The 22,177-nt window shown below is 49.7% G+C and overlaps 8 protein-coding genes across 8 annotated transcripts; 3 read left to right on the top strand and 5 right to left on the bottom strand.

Annotated features, from left to right (window-relative positions):
- Nucleotides 1-764: 764 nt before the first annotated feature.
- Nucleotides 765-1,664, bottom strand: CONPUDRAFT_81722 (uncharacterized protein; the record flags this gene model as incomplete). Its single annotated transcript, XM_007769425.1, has 3 exons — nucleotides 1,644-1,664; nucleotides 1,331-1,595; nucleotides 765-1,274 (listed from the first exon to the last, which is right to left on the bottom strand). Coding segments are annotated over exons 2-3 (234 nt in total), but the record flags the coding sequence as incomplete, so codon positions are not given.
- Nucleotides 1,665-3,529: 1,865 nt separating this feature from the next.
- On the bottom strand, nucleotides 3,530-4,363 carry CONPUDRAFT_72484 (uncharacterized protein; the record flags this gene model as incomplete). The annotated part of the gene is made up of 3 exons (XM_007769315.1): nucleotides 3,530-3,616; nucleotides 3,666-3,846; nucleotides 4,146-4,363. 3 exons carry the CDS (start codon nucleotides 4,361-4,363, stop codon nucleotides 3,530-3,532), a joined length of 486 nt encoding a protein of 161 aa, XP_007767505.1.
- A 3,963-nt stretch (nucleotides 4,364-8,326) lies between these two features.
- On the top strand, nucleotides 8,327-8,551 carry CONPUDRAFT_54696 (uncharacterized protein; the record flags this gene model as incomplete). Its single annotated transcript, XM_007769226.1, has 1 exon — nucleotides 8,327-8,551. A coding segment is annotated over one exon (225 nt), but the record flags the coding sequence as incomplete, so codon positions are not given.
- Nucleotides 8,552-13,219: 4,668 nt separating this feature from the next.
- CONPUDRAFT_122820 (WD40 repeat-like protein) lies at nucleotides 13,220-15,640 on the bottom strand. Its single transcript, XM_007769748.1, has 11 exons — nucleotides 15,576-15,640; nucleotides 15,314-15,509; nucleotides 15,080-15,238; nucleotides 14,896-15,027; nucleotides 14,744-14,843; nucleotides 14,617-14,684; nucleotides 14,230-14,558; nucleotides 14,055-14,161; nucleotides 13,835-13,993; nucleotides 13,504-13,781; nucleotides 13,220-13,438 (listed from the first exon to the last, which is right to left on the bottom strand). The coding sequence occupies exons 1-10, from the start codon at nucleotides 15,589-15,591 to the stop codon at nucleotides 13,542-13,544; spliced, it is 1,506 nt and encodes a 501-aa protein (XP_007767938.1). The 5' UTR covers nucleotides 15,592-15,640; the 3' UTR covers nucleotides 13,220-13,438; nucleotides 13,504-13,541.
- A 67-nt stretch (nucleotides 15,641-15,707) lies between these two features.
- CONPUDRAFT_81720 (uncharacterized protein) lies at nucleotides 15,708-16,877 on the top strand. The gene is made up of 8 exons (XM_007769423.1): nucleotides 15,708-15,893; nucleotides 15,949-15,990; nucleotides 16,046-16,090; nucleotides 16,209-16,231; nucleotides 16,285-16,346; nucleotides 16,407-16,487; nucleotides 16,539-16,686; nucleotides 16,741-16,877. Exons 1-8 carry the CDS (start codon nucleotides 15,790-15,792, stop codon nucleotides 16,755-16,757), a joined length of 522 nt encoding a protein of 173 aa, XP_007767613.1. The 5' UTR covers nucleotides 15,708-15,789; the 3' UTR covers nucleotides 16,758-16,877.
- Nucleotides 16,878-16,989: 112 nt separating this feature from the next.
- Nucleotides 16,990-17,504, bottom strand: CONPUDRAFT_89622 (ribosomal protein S25; the record flags this gene model as incomplete). Its single annotated transcript, XM_007769747.1, has 3 exons — nucleotides 16,990-17,015; nucleotides 17,068-17,350; nucleotides 17,502-17,504. The coding sequence occupies 3 exons, from the start codon at nucleotides 17,502-17,504 to the stop codon at nucleotides 16,990-16,992; spliced, it is 312 nt and encodes a 103-aa protein (XP_007767937.1).
- A 164-nt stretch (nucleotides 17,505-17,668) lies between these two features.
- CONPUDRAFT_164812 (uncharacterized protein) lies at nucleotides 17,669-19,956 on the top strand. Its single transcript, XM_007769746.1, has 8 exons — nucleotides 17,669-17,928; nucleotides 17,985-18,080; nucleotides 18,134-18,249; nucleotides 18,306-18,489; nucleotides 18,548-18,943; nucleotides 18,993-19,112; nucleotides 19,164-19,413; nucleotides 19,477-19,956. The coding sequence occupies exons 1-8, from the start codon at nucleotides 17,727-17,729 to the stop codon at nucleotides 19,727-19,729; spliced, it is 1,617 nt and encodes a 538-aa protein (XP_007767936.1). The 5' UTR covers nucleotides 17,669-17,726; the 3' UTR covers nucleotides 19,730-19,956.
- Nucleotides 19,957-20,275: 319 nt separating this feature from the next.
- On the bottom strand, nucleotides 20,276-22,100 carry CONPUDRAFT_164811 (uncharacterized protein; the record flags this gene model as incomplete). Its single annotated transcript, XM_007769745.1, has 1 exon — nucleotides 20,276-22,100. Exon 1 carries the CDS (start codon nucleotides 21,812-21,814, stop codon nucleotides 20,276-20,278), a length of 1,539 nt encoding a protein of 512 aa, XP_007767935.1. The 5' UTR covers nucleotides 21,815-22,100.
- Nucleotides 22,101-22,177: the final 77 nt, after the last annotated feature.

Below are 22,177 nucleotides of genomic sequence, written 5' to 3'. Positions count from 1 at the left end.
TTTTTTGGTTGTCCTTTTTTTTGGTTGCCTTTTTTTTNTTTTTTTTTTTTGGTTTTTTTAGGTTGCTGGTTGGGTCCTGGGTCCATGAATGAAAGCTTCTACACATTCAGATAGGTGATACAAGGGTTTTGGACAGATGAAGAGCAAGGATGGTGAGTATGCAAAGGATATTGAAGCACACTTGGACAGGGGCATCTCTGTATTTGGGGTGGCATGTGGCTATAGACCTGTCCAAGGTGTACTGGCCAGGTGTGTAATGATTAGATACCATTGGAAATATAAAGGTTAATATACTGGTCAATATCAAGTCAATATTGGTCCATATCCTCTGGTTGCTGACCATATCCTGACCAGGTTGAGGGAATGGCTAATATTGGCTGATACTATGTCAGGAAAAAATGTCTGAGAGATTATCCCCTGGTTGTTGTAATTATGGATAATTGAAGTAATTATTAGTATATGGTAATAAATTCCTGGAGATTTATAGTAATCACACTTGGGCAGGTCTAATCAAGTAGAGATTCTACCTTTGGCCAGCTTTTGAGTATTCTCTTAAGCATGTTTTTATTGCAACAAGACATGCCGTGCTCCGCTACGGCACAGTTGAACACTGATGGGCAAGGACCTGAACTATTAGAACATGTCTAATCAGCCTTCTCGCACGTGCGGCTAGTCACACCAGAAAAAAAAAGTAGAACTGCCACTGCTGCCCGAGCCTAAGCGCAAATGGTACATTGGACGCGTAGACATGGGGACTAAAATACATGGCGAGAGTGATTAGGTACGGACATATGAAATAAACCGTAGCTTGTAATGGTACGATGCCGGCAGCCGGAGGGTGGTACTCGAATCTGGCCGAACGCGGGGATGAGTGAATCGCCCCGACATAAGGAATAAGAAATCTGAACATGGGCTTACCTGGCAGAGTGCGGGGAGGGAGCGACTTCTCCCCATGCTCTGCCTGCATACAAATATCTGTGTATCGTCGCGCTGGGATTGGTCTAGACGAAATAGGAGACCGATCGGATGACACTCACCTAACGGTGTGGCACGATCCGCCGCAGACGATCGGATGGGTATTCGCCCCGCAGCCCAGAGGACTGCGAGGCCCACGGCAGGCGCGTCCTTACGGGACGTTCGCGTGTTCTTAGCGAGAACGCGGGCGCAGGAGGTTGCTCGCAGGCGCGCACGGCGGGTGCGCTGGCGTCGTGCGAGCTGGTCTCTCGCTGGCGGATCGCGGGTGGCATGCGCTTGGGCAGGTGCGACTCATTAGACTAGGTAAACATTATTTTAACTCGAGAAAAGTGGATAACGTGAGCAGAGTACGTACGGGATTGCGCTAACAGGATCCAAGGTTGTATCATGGGAGCGGCTGCAGACGTACATGGAGACGATGACAGAGAGAGTTGGGGCTACAAAGCCCTCGAGTGCACCAAGGCGGGCCATACGCCTTCAGCCCGTGCATGGGCGGCGGCTACTGTCGCCGATCCAGCTGCTGGTAGGTTGCTAGCGCCTGCGGACGTCACAGGGCTGCTGTTGCCTGTCAGCCAGGCGGGTGCCGGTGAGGCGTGAGTCAACAGTGCTTGACCTGTGACCTTGCAGTGAAGTTAGTGAATGAACAGCGGGAGATGTGAGCAGCGTACCGGTTTGCGGCAGCAGGATCCATGGTGCGAAATTGGGGAGGAGAGGGGAAGAAAGGACACCGGTAACAACTCATGGCCAGCGCTAGCCTATTATCATGACGGGAGATTAGACCATAAAGGGATAGATAGACTCCGAGATCCATCTCCTTCAAGAGGCCAAACATGAACATCGCCAAGCCAGGATAAATATTGAAGATACGGGTAATGGCCTTATTTGATGTTAGGAGGCCAACATGTGCCTGGATGAGAAGCTCTGGCTTACATGCATCTATTTGCACTTATTTGGTGGAGAGATATAAACTCCACTAATATCATGTAGCACATGCATGTTGTTCTCTTCTCCACCTACTACATCTGTCATACCAGGCTTCCAGGGTGGGAGCAGCGGCCCTGATCCGCAAAATGTCTTTGCCTTCCCCAGCCTCTAGCCCGCTCAGGGTGCCCTTTGCTGCTCATGGCCAGCTCTGCTGGACATGCACTCTGGACAAGGTTTATTCTCCACAAGTTGGTTGCGAGCATAAGGCAAGGCCATCTGCAGCTCCACCAGGCATGAAGGCACCCACATGGCAAATACCACCAAATGTTCACACAGTGGACTTACATGCACACACATTTGCATGCACACATACACTGCACACATGCACGCATACATGCACGTTTGCATGCTCACCCACTCCTTTTGAACTTATATAACAATTATGCTGTATATAGTAGTTTTGATAGTAATATAATAAATGAAGTATCACTATTTTTTGCAAGAGCACTCAAATCACATCCACTCAAACATATCTAAATCAACATAATAGTTAAACAGAAAGCTATCCCCCTTGTCAAGTGCTGTTTCTCTAGACCAGCTAATTGTTAAAATTGGGCAATGCACACAAAGCCGTCAGCTGATAAGAATGCACCCTTGTAGCTGCCCGTTGGCGGTGACATCAATTGTTGTGACAACACTTGAGCATCAACAGGGGCCCTGGATCTAGGTGCCTGTACTATACCCTTATCTGTTATGAATTTGTCCAATTTATGGAGCAGCTGACCTTTCCATATTTCATATTTCACCTTGATGTGTCTATTTGATATATTTCTCTTTGTTATTGGGGCCCAGCCCCTTTGTACAGATCTTTTTGCTGGCAATTCATTGCCTGTTTCTACGCTACTTGCATACTTATACCTACAATTCCTGTATTCAAGTCTCCAGACCGTTCTACTGCTACACTGAACGTCTGAGTTCTTATGTGCTATCAGCACCATTTTAGGTCTTGTATTCTAACACTAATGTCAGCACTGCTCTTGCATCAAGGAATCAGGTGACATGGCATGTTAAAGGGAGTATAGATGCATTCATTTGCCCATTACAATGAGTGGACAACTGAGCTTATACATGTACTCCTCATGAACAATTGGTGTTGCATCAACTTTGTAGATATCTTGGTAGGCCTCAAAAACAACTGGGGCTTTGAGCCTCTGGGATTTCTGAGACTGAGGTGAGCTCCAATCAACAGCACACTTTTCTGATGTTGACTGACCTGCTGATGTTGGCTTTGCATGCAGCCTCGCTGGTCTGATAGCTGCGCTCTTTTAGCTGCAGGTTGGCTGTTCTGCTGAGTCTACTCAGTCCTCATCCCACACCCCGTTACCTTGGCCAAGTCTTCAAGACTGGCCTTGTTTCATTTTACCTTACAATTGGTCAAGACAACCACAAGCACCTTGCTCTAGAGTACGCAAGGTGAATACTGTATCTGTCTGACATTTGGTGATACACTTACTGTAATGTCATCCCAGATTTGTTGAATGATTGCCTGTAACACTGGCTCATTACAGAGATCATTGACGGCCACTAAGAACAGTGGTATCACATAGTTGATGCCTAGAACGGTATTGGTTCACTGGACGCTCTGGTCGTTCAGCCACCTCTTGCTGTGCATGACTCCACATTGCTTGCAAAATGCAGGCTTGATGAAGTTCTCTGACTGGTATGCCCATCAGTTATAGCTCACTAGAGCTGGCTTTACGACTCACAAATAACTTTATTCTAGCACTCCTTGCCAGCTCAGGCACATTCTTGCCGCAGACATTCACCGCGTCTGCATCGTATTTGTTGGTACATGACTTGTCCTGGTCTCTCCGCTCTTGTGTGGTCTGATGGTCACCCCACCAGCCTATCTGGCCCCCCATGCATTGAGGGTGTCTAGGCCACAACCTGGTGTACTAGCAGGAGTGGGGCCCATTGACATATTGTCTGTGGCGCGCTCAGCATGGGCATTGTTGGCCACAGGCTCCAATGTATGTATCTGTGTACGTTGGCAATGGCGGGGAGGGGATCAGGATTGCTCCACATTTGAGAGCGAGGTTGAGCAAGGGCAACATTTGGACCTAGACAGCCAGCACGAGCTGTCACGTGAGCCTCTGTTTGGGCTATGCTGCGCATTGCGGCCCTGTGGGGGTTTCCTTCATAAAGGTGAGTGATCAGGTTCTTTGAGCAAGTGTATGAGCACCCACTGTTGCGCATATGGGTTAGGCTCACTGGGTCTGTTAATGGGGTGATCACCATTCCAACAATGGCTATCTTCGCATTGGTGCCTGACATCATTGTCAACAAGTGCAGGATCAACAACAGTCATGCTGAGGTGTGCATACCACTGGACCTGCTGCTGGTATGGCTGCTGGTCCCATGACTCCTTTGTGATGGGGAGACCAGGAAGGAATGGGAGACTCATGGTGGATTGAACTGCAAGCGCAAGGGCGTGTAGGGCTGGGCAGGAAGGCAGGAGGAGTGGTAGGGAACGGCAGGATCTGGGTGCGCTCCCGTGCTTTTTATCTATTCAAGCCGTTCTAGGTAATGTAATTGATTGCAGTTGAATCACAAGTAGCTATTCCAATCGAGTTGCTGAGCATTCTGGGCCGTCTGTTTGAATGTGTAATGGGCAATGTAATAAATTCCATTTACATCATTAATGTTGAAAGTACAAGTGGTACTTCACCCTTTTATGACTTCTATTGGTGTACACCAGGGAGTCTCCATCACTTAGGCAATGTTCCTCTATGAGGTCTACAAGTAAACACACCATTCCATTCTATATCGGCGCTCAACGTGTGTATACACTTAAGCACCTCTTACGTACTCATGACCCGTCATGGCCTGGTGCTGTCGCACCAGGCCATGTGGACTTGTAGCTAGACATCCATGCTATGCGTGGTTTAGGGCTGGCTCATTACAAATACAGTAGTAGATTCACATGCTCTGTGTATACTATATATACGAGTCGCTACCATGAATACATTCCTTAGTCTCTTCTACTTGAACGACTACCATCATCACTTGCAACCAAGCTCTTCAAGCTTTACTCAAGTCTTCAACAACTAGCCCGGTGAGTACCGCCTTCATAGGCATTCCAGCTTTACTCGTGTATTGTGTCTTCGACAGGTTATGAGCCCCGCGGGGCGCAGCGGGATCTTAGTGTACGAGTAGAGCCTAGTAGCACATAGAGATGTAAATCCGCGACGGCGTTAACCAAAGCGGTGTTACCTTTCACCCACTGGTGTTAACCAGGGTGAGCGGGAATAAAGGGGACACCCTCCCATTATGCGTGAAGCGTCATCACACGGTCGTGGGAACCCTTGATTGGGTGAACCACCGGTACCTAAACCCGTTCGCCTATACGCGGCTCACCTGGGCACGGATTGTAAATCGTCGTGTGAACAACGCTGACGTGTTCCAACAACCCCAGACTCATCAAATATGTCTACTTCAGCAACCACCCAACAACTCTCAGCTGCTGCTCAGGTTGTCGGTGTCTACAATGGCGTTGACTAAACCTCCTGGGAGGTTCAGATGAAGAACCATATCAAGTCATCCAGTAATGGGCGCTGTCTTCACAAGACATGCGCTCATTTGCATACCAACACACCTACCAATATGGCAACAGATAGGGCCGAGAGGGGCAAGTGGGAGGACACCAACAACATGGTGTACGGAAAGATCCTGGAGTGCATCAGCAACGATCAGGCCCGGCACCTCACTGGAATTGATACGGCTCTTGATGCTTTTGACACACTCAAGTCCCACTCCACTGCCAGGGGGATCAGCACGGCGATCAACAAGCTTAAAGTTGCTCTCAACACCCAGATTCCAGGGGACTCCAACCTGAACCCGGCAATCACCAAGATTGTCACCTCTCTCGACTGGTACACTGGCTTGGGCGGCACAGTCCCTGCTTCCCTCACCGGTGCCATCCTTTTCTCAAAAATCCCGCTGGGCTATGAAGCGGCCAAGGACGCCATCAACACGGCAACCACCGGACTTTGGAGTCTTACGAGCTCAGATGTCATCACGCAACTACAATCTGACTGGAAGCTACGCTCCGCATCGCAGAAGAAGAAGAAGGCCCCTCAGGTGAAGGAGGAGCAGGCCAACAAGGCCAGCTCTGGTACGAGGACGTACAACGAGCAGACGTCGTCTAGCGGCGACAAGAAGGCACGCAAGGGCAAGAAGGAGCGGAAGGGGCAGCAGGGGCAGCAACAGCAGCAGGGGGCAGCTAACACCGCATCAACTTCGTCAACCCCCACAGCTGCCAACGTGCCAGCGGTGCAGCAGCAAGCGCCGGCGCAGAGTGCACCAGCTGCCAACTACACAAGCATGGTGGCATTCCAAACGCTGCCGCAATACCACTTCGCCCACATTGCTGATGGTCTGTTCACAGGCCCAGCACCGGCACTGGTGTCAACTGAGCCAGCCCACAATCCGTGCAAGCGGTCCCAACAACCCACCATGGCCTACCAAGGTCGCGGCAGTGATGCGGCGCCCAACTGGGGACCTGCCAATGCTATGAAGCATCAGCAGGATGAGGGTTTAAAGCCCACCTTTGAGCACACTCGCGCAGATCTGCCATCTATGATGGGGGAGAGTCCGGCCCTAATAAACCAAATCTCCATGGGCTCCTTGCCTACTCCGCCTCTGTCAGCTCGCATTGAGCCAATAGAGGAACCATCTCGTAAGCCGCAGGTGTTTCAACCGCATGCTATGACTGATCCTGCCACTTGGCTAGGTGCTCCGAAGCGCACCAAGTTTTCTGACTATAAAAAGCAGAAGCTTGGTGACCGGCTTGCAGCCGGAGGCTCCTACATCTCGGATGCTCGGACTGGCTACAACAGCTGGCTCAATGCTGACGCATACATGCAGTACCAGCGTGATTTGGAGGACATCCGCCATTCCATGGTGGCTACCCCGGTCAGGATCGACAAGTTCGGTCAGCAGGAGGAGGACAACTATGAGGAGTCCGCGGGCATGTCGCTCCACGAGCCGTGGGAGGATGGCCATTATACAAAGAAGGTGGTGTCCCTCAATGAGGGTGTCTGGTGCGCAACCAGTTTCTCCACTGCTCCCAGTTACTCACTTGGTGATAAACCCTTTACAGGTGAACCATATGTAGTCAGTAGTTTAAACTCGCATGTACCGGTGAATAGACAATGCGTGCATTCATCATCCCAAAAGTGTGATTTATGCAGTGGAGCTTCTTTGGTGGTAAGAAGCCCAGAACGAGAGAAGGCTCTACATGAGAAGGTGCATGAACACTATCCAATTGGATGGGTTCTTGATTCAGGTGCTTCCACACACTTCACGCCTCATCTCTCTGATTTCTCAGAATTTGAGGATCTACCTGAGCCAGAGCGGTTTACCATCTCAACATCGTCTGGGTCTACCCAGTGCACTGGAAAGGGTACCATTATCCTTCGTCACGAGGATACACAAGGGAAACAATGTACCACGTGTATATACCCTGTTTTCTACCTACCCGGTGGTACCGTTCGGATGTTATCTACAGGCCAGTTTTGCCGGGAAGGGAATCTCCTGCGAGGAGACAAGGACAAGCTTGTGGTGCTCACGAGCAAGTCCGCTGAAGTGGTGCACACTACAGTGTGCCCTGGGGGGAACCTATATTGGGTTCACTCATCATTAGATCTGCACCAGGCTCATTTGGCTGGTGTTATTGGCATGACTAAGCCTGATTTCAAGATCTGGCATCAATGTCTGGGCCATTGCTCGGATGAGGTGCTACATCGCAGACGGAAGACCGTTGAAGGTCTACCAACCAACTCAACTTCCCACCGCCTAATCTTAGGCAGCTGTGCGAGGGTTGTACCCTTGGCAAAATGACCAATGGCCCATTCCCACGAGATGAATTGAGAGTTACAGACTTTCTTGGACTTGTCCATGCGGATCTATAAGAGTTCTCGGTCGAGTCCTTGATAGGAAAGAAATGGTATGCACTCATCATGGTCGATGACTGTACTGGCTACTGTTGGGTAACTCTGCTCCGTCAAAAGAGCAAGACCTGTCAAGCAGTGGCCACCTGGTTGGCGTTCACGCTAAATCAGTACCATCGCTCTCTTCGGATGTGGAAGTCTGATGCAGGGGGAGAGTTTAAATCACGAGAGTTTACAGAAATGTTACAATCGTGTGGCATCAAAATCCTCACATCAACGCCTTATGCGCATGCACAGAATGGCAAGGCCGAACGGATGACACGCACAATAACAGAAAAAGCTGAGGCAATGCGGCATGATGCCTATCTGCCGACATTTGTGTGGAACTTCGCCATCAAACACGCAGCACACGTCTATAACAGGACACCAATGAAGCAACTGAAGTGGAAATTGCTGTATGAGATTGTGGAGGGTGAAAACCCCACGTCGATTACCTGCGTGTCTTCGGTTGCTTGGGCTACGTGTATCTTAATCCAGAGGAGCACGCCAACAAGCTCACTCTGAGATCCCACGCGTGTATACACGTTGGAGTATCGGATTCCGGAAATGGATACAAATTCCTGACCGGCGACTGGAAACTTAAGATCACCACAAACATGGTGTTTGACGAGATGATGTTTCCAAAGCGACACATGTTCTAGCATTGGAACACCCAGCACTTTATATGCTTACCAGAGGTGGATGCACTCGCACCACCGCGGAGTCCTATCAATAATGATTTTCCACCACTGAGTCCGGATGACACACGACCAGCATCTCCTGCTGCACAATCACCACTACAACAGGACGATGGTGAACTACCAGCCAATGGGCCGCGTAACCTGAGTCCGCCTCAAACACCACGGTCAGAAAGTTCAGACGACTGGCAAAAGGCTCATCAGCCTAAGGTTGAGGATGACGACAACGAGTTTGAAGGTTTGGCAAAGGAGTTTGCTGAACTGGAAGGCAATTTGGAAGACCTGTACCAGGATCTGCCCCCAGACGACCCTCCACGAGAGGACCATCAAGATCTTCTGCCGGAACCTGGTGAACAACCGGTCCCATGGGCACGAGGTCCACAATGTCAACCAACTGTCGCACCTCAAGTACCTACACCAGAAACCATACGGACATCTGGGTGAAAGAGGAAGCCGAACATGTTGCCGGATAACGCTATACCTGGGAGAAATCCCTTGGAGCAGTTCAGGAACCTAGGTCGCAGCCTAGAGGGAACCGTCCGCAAGAATCTTGTGGGAAATCCTGCGGGACACGAAGACGACCAACCTAGAGACGGTCGTACTTGGAACCCACTGTCAAAGTGGCGAAGGATGGATCAATTTCTTAATTCTGATCACTTGGCACCTGTCGACTCCGACCGCACCATGGATGAGGTTGAACAGGAACAGGAACATGCAAAAATTCTCTGGCAGAGATACCACACACCCACACCTGCAAACAATGACAATGGCTCTACTGGACTTATGACGCATGTTCAAGGGGAAAAAACCCTTCCGCCAGCATTTATGCAGAACGCAGCAGCGCACATTGCACACACAAGGGAAACAGCAGCAGAGTTTGTGAACAAGATGATTCTCATGGCTTACTCAGCCGCCACGGAACTCGGACCAGACCTCGCTTTGGTGAGGGAATGGAAGTATGAAGACATAATAACATTACCAACCGAGGAGTCGGAAGCCTGGATGCAGGCTTGTCGCAACAAGATTGAAGCTCTCGTCCGACATGGTGTCTTCACAGAAGTCGAACTCCCATCCAGTTGTAGGGTGGTGAAGTGTTGATGGGTCTTCAACCTAAAAATGGATGGCCGCCGTAAGGTCTGCCTCGTCGCCAAGGGGTTCTCCCAGCGCAAAGGCATCAACTACTCCAAAGTCTTCTCCCCAGTGGTGCAATTCAAAACCGTCCGCATGACACTGGCACTCGCAGCTTTTGAAGGCTGGTACGTCTCAGGACTCGATGTGTGGAATGCCTACTTGTATGGCGATCTGGACGAGGAGATCTACATGGAGCAGCCACGAGGTTTCTGAACCTCACCCAACTTGCGCATGGTATGGCGCTTGCACAAGGCTCTATACGGGTTGAAGCAAGCCGGTCGCCAATGGTGGGAGGTGCTTCGTCAATCCCTAAAAGAGTTGGGCTTTGAACAAATCCAGTCAGATGCTGGTGTCTACAAGTTTAAACAGTCAAAGACCAGAGTGGTTATTGCTGTTATCTACGTTGACGACGCTTTATTCTTCGGGCCAGATCGTGAGGTGTTAACCCGCGTGAAGGCAGTGTTCATGAAACAATGGGAATGCTGAGATCTTGGTGAAACCAAAGAATTCTTGTGCATGCTCCTGAGCAGGGTCAACATGTCGATGATTCGTCTCGATCAAACCGCATACCTGCAGAAGGTGCTAGCAAGGTTCAAGTACCTTGACGCGTGTGCAGCGCCAACGCCACTCCCTACTGGGTACATGGCAACTAAGAACCTCGAACTGGTTGACCTGTCCCTATGGCAGGAATTCCAGGAGCTTATCGGGTCCCTGATCTACCTAATGATCAGGACTTTGCATGTTATGAGGAAATTACAACGAGAGCTCCCTTCTTCATTTCGGTGGCTAGGGGAAACCCGGAGGGAACGGACTGACCGGCGGGGCTCTTACTAGCCGTCGTCGGGACCCCCTGGAACCGAGAAGGGAGGGGCAATGGGCCCATCACATATATTAGATAGCAAACGTTGAGTATTGTCCGACATGGGGTGACTAACCCCGATGGATGCTAATGGAATCATAATAATAATAATAATAATGATCAGGACGCGACCTGATATTGCTTTTGCCATATCACACTTGTCATGACATGCCGCCAACCCCTCCAAGGACCACCTGAACAGAGCAAAGTACATACTGCGCTACTTAGTAGGGACGCAAGATTACTATATCGAGTACAATGGTGCCTTGTGGAAAGGCTTCATTACCTTTGCTGACGCTGACTGGGCTGGTTATGAAACCACCAAGTCGATGACCAGCCATGTCTTCATGCTGGCAAGCGGACCCATTTCGTGGTCCTCCTACCTTCAGAAATCTGTCTCACTCTCAATGGTGGAAGCCGAGTATATGTCCATTTTGGACTGCACTCGCCAGGCCAAATGGTTTGCCCAAATGATGGGTGAACTAGGAGTCCTGCAGATTGGCGTAATGCCAATCGTTGGAGATAATCAGGGCGCTCTCCACAACATCCAAAACCCTGTAACTGAGAAGCAGAGTAAGCACATCAACATCTGCTATCACTTTGTCCGGGAACTACACGAGCTTGGTGTCATTACGCTCTATTGGATCCCTAGAACCAAAAATCCCGTGGATATGATGACCAAGAATCTGCCGCTGGTGAAACACAAACAGTATTGCTTGGACATCTCGCTCTTCTTTGGAAATCCTGATCAGTCAGTTTAAAGCGAGTATGCGGTGTGGTTCTACTCACATAGGGACAAGGGTGCTTGTTTCATTGAGATGCTTGATCCCCTCCCCATCCTGGTAATGGCACTCGTGTTCATGGCAGTGAGTGCTCTTGATTATACATACTTGACACTTGATTAACACTGTTACTAGGTTTAGGCTAGGATTGACAAGTGGGCTGACAGTTCACAGAAGGACCTGGACTTCAAGTGTGAGACCTATGGACCCCACCTCACCACCCATACCAACAACCTTGAGAAGCTCCAGCATGTCACAACTGACCTCAAGTCCAACTTCTCTGATGTAATTAGGGAGAACCTGCTGAGGAAAGCTTGGTGAGCCCACACATGCATGACCTGTGCCACCAAACTAATCTTTTATTCATACTATGAGTCAGCGCCAGTGCTCACATCTCTCTTGATGAGATCTGGAAGAAGAATAAGAAGAGTCAAGTTGCATCCAAGGAGCCTCTCCCCAATGCAGAGTTCCACAATGCCATAAGTTGCTACCACTCTCATTCATGTGCCTCAAGTGAATCATCAGTGGTTGCATCAAAGGACAATGGGTCAGATGACAGGTCAGATTATGGTGAGGATTAGCATTCCAGTGTATGGTGTCTACATACAAGTTCTTCTACTATATCATATTTGATAATTTGCTTCGCTCCTGTCTGTTTTCGTGTGATAAATATAGAGTGCATTTTTTGCAACTGGGCTCTCATTAGCATTTTTGCTTGTTATTCACTGTTATTTGTGATGGTGATCAGATGTAAATACAGCAAATTATAAGTAATTATGTGATGCATGCATGTAATCTACCATAATTAAGGGCCTTCTGTTGTAATCCTATAGTGTTGATAAAGACAGCTTATTCCTCTAATCTCTACTCACATTTTTTGCTGATGTATGCTTATATATTGACTATTTGCTACTGGTTGATATGAGCTTAGAAACTCTGGTGGTTGCACCACATACTACTATGATAAATCAACCATAAGTTTCCAGCAGCATGTAAAATCAGTTTCAGATATACTTTCCTTATTCATATGTTCCACAGTTTAGTTCTCTGAGGTTGAGGGGGGTGAAACATGGTTCCCAGCCTTGGCCTAGCTCAGGAGGTTGTTCAAGGCCAATAACCCCATTTAAGGCTGTGATAAGGCCTGTCTTGAATTTTCCAAAATCATTTGATGCATTTATATTTAGAGAACAATGAAACACCCGCCCCTGGAGCGGCATTGAAGATAGAGATGCTGACCCAGGTCTCCAACAACCTTGAGCAAATGGGTTGCATTTTTGAATAATTAGTGCATAACTATTATAGGTAACAGTTAGGATTTCAAGGAATGTATGAGCTTGTTTTGCATGAAATCAATGGTTTTGTGGCCCTACCATTTATACCACAAATAAGTTCCTGATGGTCCAAACAGGTGGAACTGTTCCACACTCTAAGTTTCATTCTTAATCCTGTGGAACACAGAACAGGAACTTACTATGGTCTGCTTGTTACAGTAGTATGCTCGCCTTTCATGGCCTGATTATTTTCTACAAAGTTATCTGGTCAACACATGCAATACAATGAGGCAAAAAAGTGGTGAAACTCAACAATGGGTCTGAGAGAATATGCACTGTTTAAGAGCCTATATTCAACCAGATGAATTAGATGGGCAAGTGTTTCATGTCACTTGACAGAGCTGGAATCAGGAGAGGTGAAAAGAACAAGACAGTGAAGAGATGATAAGGGGAGTGGCCATGTTAAAACACTCATCCACTACTTACATTCCCTTACCAGAGCTTCAAATTTGCATATTAGTAGGCATCTACAAATATACTACATAATCTATTCACCTAATCTAGTAAAACCTAGTTGACATGCTCTTATAATGGATTGGCCACATACCAGATGGGAAAGGCAGATGTGTATAGTTTTGCAGAATATACCTGTTTCTTAAAGTAAAGGAAGAGGCCAGGGTGGAGAAGGCAGAAGACATAGGATCCTTGCTTTTGTGTTGATGATGGTCTTCACATGGACCTGCAGGTATGAATCCTCACATTACATCTGTTGTCCCGACAGAAAGCACAGTCAGGCATATGGAATAGGCTATCAGTAACAAAATGTTTTGTCATCCGATAAGTTCAGATTATCTCTAATGTAGTATTGCTCACCAGTACCAATCCGAGGACCCTACGACCCTCCAGTTCACTCAATATGCATCATCATCATCCACCATCAATACCTTCATCCTCCAGGGTGTACAGTCTTCCTCATTATCCACATCAGCCCAATCATAATCTTCTTCGGGCCCCTCGCCAGGCCCCATCGCACAGGGAGAACCATTTAATAACCCGCTTCCGTCAGCAGGCAGGTTGTCATCACCATTGATTATGTCAACATGATCATCCTCCAGTTCCTTTTTGCGGAGAGCGAGGGCAGATTCATCTTCCTGTACAGGTTTAATTAAACCCACATGTAGATACTCAAAGAATCGCCGCGTACCAGGTCAAACTCATCTTCTCGTTCCTCATATACAACATTCTCGTCTACCTCTTCGAATCCTCCTGCAAAGGCACCCCACCGCTCGGGCGTTGGGTAGTGCCATATGAGCACATTCCCGTCCTTTGCAGTGGACGCAATCGCAGATTTCATGGGATGCCACTAAAAATCATAGTCAGCTAGGCTAAAGAACACCATCGATGAATTTTAGGGGTAGACGCACGTGGACATCGAGAAGAGGTTCCCGTCCGCCGTCGAGGGCAGTTACAAATTGACCGTCATGAGATATATCCCAGATGAAGATCTTGTGCGCTGCCGGGTCCGCAGCACCTGTGCAAGACGCGAATGCATGACACCACTTGGGTTGAGCTAAGTTAGGGGGGCATTTATTTACTCACCGCCAGCCAGAAGTTGTCCGTCTGGACTGTACGACATGGTATGCCAAGCGGTACGAGAAATAGGGTCGTTGAAGCGCTGCGTCGGCTCTAACTCGTTCTCAAGTACTTGAGACATCGTCACGTCGCCGTCTTCATGCATACCGTTCACCCCGTTTACTGCGGGTGTTTGATCATGTCCATCGGTCTGTTGGGGGGAAGCATTGCGAGACGGAGATGGTGATCTCTGTGGATTTGGTGTTTGGGAGAACGTAGAGCTTGGCGGCGAAGGATAAGAAGCAGGAAGCATGAATTGGCGAATGGTGCGGTCCACAGAGTTCGTGACAAGACTCCTATAGATTAGAAGGTTTGTATAGAATACTTTCAAGATGTTCAACAAGCAGAACGCACCTGCCGTTACGAGTGAAGTCGAAGGATTTCATTGCTCCCGCACCTGGAACCCTATGACGACCTACAAGCTTCAAGGTGTAAACATCGCTCTTCCTTGAATCGAAGTGATTGATGGACTAGAGCTTACTATTTTGGTTCTTGTGTGGAACACGAGTACCGTGCCCGCTGAGGTACCTACGAAAACATATTTGCCAGATGGATCAAATTGTGCGACCGTCATAGCGGACCTATGCAAACAATATCTTAGCTTATATTCTCGTCCCGAGAAGTGTAACTTGCTGTCTCCCTGTAGCATCCTCAACTTCCGCGTTGTCATCCTCGACAAGTTCGACGCGACTACGGGCGCGAGCATGACGGCGGAGGTCAATGATATAAACTTCTCCGGTACCAAGGAGCACGAGAACTATGCGACTGCAGAGAAGTGAGAGGCTGATGAGTATTGAGACGTTGGATGCTGGGGGACGCTTGCCTGTTCCGAGGGTGAAAAGAGGCGCTGAGCACAGGTGCGTCGAAGCGGATTGTTGTGCGGCGATCCGGTGGGTCAGCGAGGGCGGCAAGGTCCCAGATTATGACGTTCCAGTCTTTCGAGGCGGTGAGTAGGAAGCGGGAGTTGCGTGACCAGCTAAACGTGCATGTGATGTCGTGTCATTCTTTCAATCCATGGCCTCGTAAGAACAAGGCGTATATGTGGACATACTCGACACTGGTAATGCCTTTGACGTGTCCCTCAAGCCAGCGTATGCTGGCACGCGTATCAAGGTCCCATACAGTTGCTGCTCCATCCGGGCGACCTGCAGCGACGTATCTGCCTGAAGGATCGAAGCGAGCGATGGATGCCCCTGCGTAAAGGGAGAATTGGACGGCGGTAGGGTAAGTGACCACTGCAAAGGGGTCTGAGTGGCAATATCAAGATGCGTTAGTTCAGCGGCAGCACTATCGAGACGAAAAGGTGCACCGACTGAGAAGATCGTTCATTGCCCGCGCAAGCAATGGTGCCGGTGAACGGTAATGGCAAGGCAAACTGACCGTCCGCGTCAAGACAGGAGACGCGATTTGGCGCTTGTGTTCATTGTGCTCACCCTTTACTTTGGCGATTTCACTATCCCTTTTCCAGTCCGCCTAGCTACTTACATCTCATCTCATACTCTTCAGTACCGCCTCGTTGACATCGTAATGGCTTCTACGACACAACGTCCTATCGTCTTCATGGACATCAACATCGGTGAAACCCCAGCAGGTCGCATCAAGATGGAACTCTTCAGCGATATCGTACCCAAGTCAGTTCCACCTTGATCTTACGCGCTTATGCTAGGCTAAAAACAAGGCATACAGAACGGCCGAGAACTTCCGGCAACTATGCACTGGGGAGTGCAGGCAAGCATATCCTGATAATCCTGAGTGTAGCCCTTGACTTACAATATGTCACTAGACGCGATGCGCGTCCACAAGGATATAAAAATGGGACTTTCCACAGGTATGCGTTCCTGATCCATATAAGCTTCGACTAAGCTGACACCCGATATTTCGCTCTTAGAGTGTATGTTTAATTCTCTCTCGGTGTATTCAGGAGGTCTCATAACCACGGCTGCAAGTGTCCCCAATTTCATGTGCCAAGGTATGTGCATGTCACACGTTTTGACGACTCATCAAATCATGTTGACCATACAGGTGGAGACTTTATCAAGGGCGACGGGACTGGATCCTTCTCGATATATGGGACCAACTTCCCCGTATGTGTTTATGGTTCCCGTATGATTACCCTCTCGAACACTCATCTCAAGCGTTCCTAGGACGAGAATTTCCAGGAAAAACATACTGGTCCTGGTCTGCTGTCCATGGCGAACTCAGGACCAAACACCAATGGCTGCCAGGTTTGCCTTGATCCACAGAATAGTGTGCATGTGCTGATAACCTGGTGCTAGTTTTTCATCACTACGGCTAAGTGCGACTTCCTTGACGGAAAGCATGTCGTCTTCGGAAAAGTCATAGACGGCATGCTCACGCTACGCAAGATTGAGAACGTTCCGACTGGTCCCAACAATAGACCCAAACTGGTCGTGAAAATAACAGGTGAGTTGCCCAGCGGTGGCGATCGAGTGTCAGCATCTTAATTCTTTGCAATAGAATGTGGGGAGATGTGAGATGAGATTGTCGCTGAATCTCTTAGAACTCAGGCAATAGCAGAAAATATGTGATACGCACAGAATTGTATGAACTTGCCTGCATCCCATATCCATTTGCGATTGCTTGTACTCAATCGTTTGTATCAATCCATTGGAGCCTTTTCAAGTGCATGGATTTTGGTAATGTGCGATGGAGTACATGTGCTTAACGATGAGCATAAACAAATGAAATGCAAGTGATGGTAGTACTCTAGTCGGTGGCAGCCGTCACCCGAGCTAAGGAGAGAAAGGTCAAAACATAACTCCCATCTAATCAACAATAACGTACTATAGACCAGCTGGCCAGAGTGGTGCACGATACGCTTGATAAGGTTCTCCCTCTCGAGGTGGCGGATGGCCACACGGGCCAAAGAGCCGTTGATTTTGAGACGCTCGATGAGAATGGACTGGCTAATGAGGCGCCAGGTGGGAGCCTCCTTGAAAATACGATCGAAGGTAGGCTTGTCAAGAACGACGGCGTGCTGGGCCTTGTCCTTGACCTTTCCCTTCGACCACTTCTTTTTCTTGGCGGCCTTGCCGCCACCGGAGGTGGGAGCTGCTTTAGCTTTAGCCTGATGAGAGAGCGGTAGGTCAGCGTTCCATCCAGAAAGTACGAGTGGAATCCAGGCGAAAGGACCGCGCGATAAAGCCCAGCAGCATTTCAGGGAGCTTCATATCGCGTCTCGAGGGCATCGGAGTGGTCTGACAGGGTGCTATACTCACCATTGTCGTGAGGCCTCTTCAGCGGCGATGTCGAGCTCGTTTCCCCAGCTTCCAGAGATCAGGGCTATACGGCATCAACCGGATCGCCGCCTTAATAATGCTTACGTAAATGTGGCGGACAGCGCGTTTCGGGAAGTCTCCATAACACGTAGGGGTGCGGTGCGCTACGAACAACTCTTGACCATACTAATTAAACTATAGTTGGTCTGCTATAACTCTAACAGTATGGTGGCCTGGCTCCCGTTGCTCCTCGCTCCTCTCCCTGTGCTTGGCGCGCTTGACAAGACCCACGGCGTCCGCCCTGACTTGCTCGCGCGATATGCGCCTCAAGGGAGTACTTGGAAGTGTCTTGATGGGTCAAAGGAGATTGCTTGGAGCGCGGTGAACGACGACTACTGTGACTGCCCAGATGGGAGTGATGAGCCAGGTGCGTCGCTATTTTCTTCGAATAAACTTGGACCGTATAACATGACATAATTCCAGGGACGAGTGCATGCCCGAACAGTTCATTCTATTGTCGGAACGCGGGTCACATTGGCTCGAGCATCCTCAGCTCTAGGGTGAATGATGGTCTTTGTGGTAAGCTACCTGTATGGTTCAACTTTAAGTATATAGTGTTCATTTGTTAACAGAGCCTGAATGTTGCGACGGTTCCGACGAGAAACCCGGCGTTTGTCCAAATGTTTGCGACGAAGTAGGCAAGGAGTACAGGAAGAAGAGAGATGCTGAGCGCAAGATGCAGAAGACGGTACAACGTTGCTATATGTTAACCACCAACAGTCCTGACGCGCCACCTTTCTCCAGGGTTCCAAAATCCGCTCGACATACATTGCATACGCGCACAAGGAGAAGACGCGCCTTGAAGGCCTCATCGCAGAGTTGGAGAAGGAAGTCGCGACCAGGGAGGCGGAAGTCGCGCGTCTGCGGGAGATTGCCGAGCACGCCGAGTCCCTGTCTGCTGCTGACATTGAGCATAAGCAGAAGTCGCGTGAGTCTCGCGTCTGGACAAATGTTCCGAGCTAGCGGGCTAACACTTGGTCGAACAGCACTCTACCAGTCTCTCCTTACACACCACACCGCTTTGAAGTCGCTTCAACGAGAGCATAAGAAGCATCTCGAGCGCGAGAAGGCACTCGGCGAGGTTCTTGACTCCCTTCGGACGGGATACAACCCCAACTACCAAGATATGGCGGTTCTAGAGGCTGTGCGTGGATGGGAGACGCTTGCGGGTCTGCCACATATCAATGATGTGCGCAAGGACGAGAGCGAGGGCGCAGGAGATGCGGCTGCAGAGGGTCAGGTGCAAGAGGCTGAGGAGCTCGAAGAGGGCATCTGGGATGCGGCGAAGATTGAGAAGGAGCTGGACAAGTTACTCAAAGAAGATCATACCTCTCTGCTGTTGCAGCACGACAAACACATTGATGCGCCGGGCCCCTCTATTTGTAAGTCATCATTGTTGCTCTTCGCAAGTGCCGTTGTAATGACCCATAGTGTTTGATCTTTCCTCTTACGTTCCTGACTCCATCCGTCCGGAATTCGAAGCTTTCCGCGATATCGTCGTCTCGTGGCTTGCCGCGTTTGGCTTGGCAAAACCTGTTGATGTGTCCGGAAGTAAGGAAACAGCCCTTTTCTCCAGTTTTTCGTCTTTTGACGTTTTCTCAGGTGCGGACTTCGCTCGCCAGGAGCTCTCGGACAGCGAACACAGCCTGAAGCTTACGGAGAATGAGCTCAAAGAGGCTCGAGTGGACTTCGGGGATATCTTCGACCCCAAGGGTTTCGGGCCTGAGGGCGAGTGGAAGAAACTCGATGGGCTCTGCTTGTCCAAAGACACGGGCGACTACACGTATGAGATTTGCCTCTTCGATGAGGCGAAACAGAAGCCCAATAAGGGCGGCTCCAACTTCTCTCTCGGGTGAGCGATCTCCGCGTCTTCATGAATCAAATGCAGCTCGCCTAATTTGCCCCTCCTTCGCAGCAAATTCACCTCGTGGGATACACAACAAGAGCCAGGCACGCCCGCATACTACCACAAGCAGCGCTACACTCTCGGAGCCAAGTGCTGGAACGGTCCGCAGCGCAGTGTTGAACTTGTCCTTGAATGTGGCATAGAGAACGCACTGCTCAGCGTGGCTGAGCTCGAGAAGTGCGAGTACCAGATCACGGGCACGACTCCTGCGCTATGCACGCCACCCACTGATGATGACGCGACCGGCAAGGACGAGCTGTAAGACGGAGCTATGCCCATTGATGGTCGATAGAGTTTGCATCTAATAACTTGCACATAAGGGAGCGAACATCTGCGTAGACGTTTACACAAAATAATGATATCCTTCCATACATACGAGAGCAGACATCTGAGCAAAGCTTAACATGGTACCTGTACTACGCTTCATAACACCTCGTCAGAACGTCGTGATAGTCACAGGTGCGTATAACTAGGTTTTCATAAGAGACTCGGCCGAAGTTGATATAATATCTAAGTCTTGCAATAATTAATATCTAAACTTCAATCTGATCGAACCAAAGTCATGAAATGCAAGATAAATTCCATGGTGGTGCAGCTGGGAGTATATAGTACATGAAGTCTGAAGATGCGAAGTTGGTAATGCAAATAGTCTATGGTACAATTGAAGTGTGCAGTATGCTACCTAAGTGACTATCGTTCTATCATCCCTATTCGACGGCACAATAATCAAGTACGTTGCTACGCCAGAGTAAGGATACCTAAACATACCTTAGAGTGAATGTATATGGAGCAGATAAATAGGGATAAATTACGCAGGCAGGTTTGAGGAAACTTCACTCGTCGTCCTCCGCATCAGCTTCCGCCAAAGTTGTCTCGTTCCTTTCCCAGGTCGATCTTTGGAGATGTTGCCTTCCGGGGTGGTTGCAGAAGGGATGGGCGAATCAACAACGCCAGGGGGGAATGAATCAAGTTGGATGGGCTCAGGCATCTTCAGTGCCGAGTCCAGAAGGAGAGCTGGAGCCCATTGCTGGAGTGACAGGGAAGGAGTGAGTGAAACTGGACCGTCGCCGCTCGAAAAAACAACTGGGCTGTCGGTGGAGGGTGGCGATGATCGACAAGGCCATCGATCTGCAACACTACTGGGCACCCATGGGCGGGGTGTTGAGCTGAAGGAAAGTGGCGTCGAGGGACCACTGCTCAGGGCGGAGGATCGGCGCAGGGGCTCCGGCACAAAGTTAGGATGTGAAGGGGAGTCGAAGGAGGCATCGCAACTGTGCTTGCGACGATAGAATACGTCAATACGTTCCAACTCCTGGACTTCGGTGGACGTCTTGGGGGTACTGCTGGACACCCATGGGTGGGGGGTTGAGCTGATTGAAAGAGGCATCGAGGGACCGCTGTCCAAGGCTGTCAACCGGTGGCGGGGTTCTGACACGAAGTTGGGATGAGAGGGAGAGTTGATAGAGATGGGGCTGTGGTGTAACGCTAGGATGGGAGAGTCGTCAGAAGGAGCTAAGGCAGCGCCGACGATGCGCAGAGGGTTGCGGCTGGGAGGAGAGAAAGTTTCGGATGGAGAATCGAGCATCTCGCCTATGGGATTCGTGGGACGAAGGATATCGCCAACGTTAGAAGGGATGGAGATGACCTGGGAGATCGGGTTGCTTGCGGTGATGGCCCGATGGACGCGTCGGACAAGCGCGTCGACCGAAGGTAAGGATTCGGAGTGGGACGTTGGCGCCGGGGATGCAACCGCGATATCGAACTTATTGCGGACGCGTCGCACGATGGAATCAACTGAAGGGAGCGAGTCCGAGACTGACACCGTCGATGGTGTTGGCTGTTGAGAGGCAACGATGTTCGACATGGTCGAGTTCAGCTCCGCAGCTATGGGGTTGGAGGGGCGACAGAAGGTAGCGGTAGATGTGTTGTTGGTGGCTAGTGTCGCGTCTTCTATGCGTTCCACGCGTTGTAAGATATGTTCAACGACGTCAACGCGTCTGGAAGTGGTAGAGAAGGTGGGGTAGAACACGGCTGGGGCAGTGGCGTGACGCTGGTGGCCATGGTGAGAGCTGCGTTGAACTGAGCGCGTCACTACTGGTGCATTGCCAGGGAGGAATACATGCATGTCCAATGCCGAGGTATGAATGGGCAGGATGGGGGTTGCCTTGTACCGGGTGGTATTGATTATGTGGCGGGAGAGGTAGATGATGGTGATAAGGAATGACAGGAAGACCGCGCCGACCAGGATCGCAGATCCGACGGTCGACCTAGGGCCGAAGACGAAGGCGGTGATGAAGGAAGATAGGAAGAGGGCGGCGAGGAAAAGGTTCAATGCGATCAACGACATTGCGTGCGGATGGTATGATATGTGTGGAGGTTATATGCAAACGGTTGTTGTTCAACGTTCAACGTTGTCAACGTTCAAGTTGAAGGGAGAGATGTGCGCGCCAGCGTCAGTTGAATCCGAATGGCACATGTGTCAGCAGGATGCCATTGTCCTCTTGGGCTTTGGAACTCACCCCATAAGCTTTCGACGTCACATTGAGCCATGTTGCGTAAAGTTCCCATGTTCGAGCGCGTTTTCCTCGAGCATGAGCATGCGCAAGTATAGCAATCGTATTCATTGACAAAAGATTTCATACGTTCGCTTCAGGGAGAAGGCATTCATAGGGTTCGCCTTTGGCTCAAAACAGTTTGAGGACAATCGATA

Source organism: Coniophora puteana (genome assembly GCF_000271625.1).
Source record: "Coniophora puteana RWD-64-598 SS2 unplaced genomic scaffold CONPUscaffold_5, whole genome shotgun sequence".
NCBI lineage: Eukaryota > Fungi > Basidiomycota > Agaricomycetes > Boletales > Coniophoraceae > Coniophora > Coniophora puteana.
The sequence above is the reverse complement of the archived record's forward strand: the minus strand, read 5'-3'. Positions and strand labels throughout refer to the sequence as shown.

Coding starts and splice junctions, on each gene's coding strand:
- CONPUDRAFT_122820 (XM_007769748.1), bottom strand. Junction 14,162..14,229: donor CGGACAACTTCTGGCTGGCG/GTGAGTAAATAA, acceptor CGTCTTGCACAG/GTGCTGCGGACCCGGCAGCG. Junction 13,994..14,054: donor AACCTCTTCTCGATGTCCAC/GTGCGTCTACCC, acceptor TATGATTTTTAG/TGGCATCCCATGAAATCTGC.
- CONPUDRAFT_81720 (XM_007769423.1), top strand. CDS start 15,790: ATGGCTTCTACGACACAACGTCCTATCGTCTTCATGGACATCAACATC. Junction 15,894..15,948: donor TTCAGCGATATCGTACCCAA/GTCAGTTCCACC, acceptor CAAGGCATACAG/AACGGCCGAGAACTTCCGGC. Junction 16,232..16,284: donor CCCCAATTTCATGTGCCAAG/GTATGTGCATGT, acceptor TTGACCATACAG/GTGGAGACTTTATCAAGGGC.
- CONPUDRAFT_164812 (XM_007769746.1), top strand. CDS start 17,727: ATGGTGGCCTGGCTCCCGTTGCTCCTCGCTCCTCTCCCTGTGCTTGGC. Junction 17,929..17,984: donor AGATGGGAGTGATGAGCCAG/GTGCGTCGCTAT, acceptor ACATAATTCCAG/GGACGAGTGCATGCCCGAAC. Junction 18,490..18,547: donor TGAGCATAAGCAGAAGTCGC/GTGAGTCTCGCG, acceptor TTGGTCGAACAG/CACTCTACCAGTCTCTCCTT.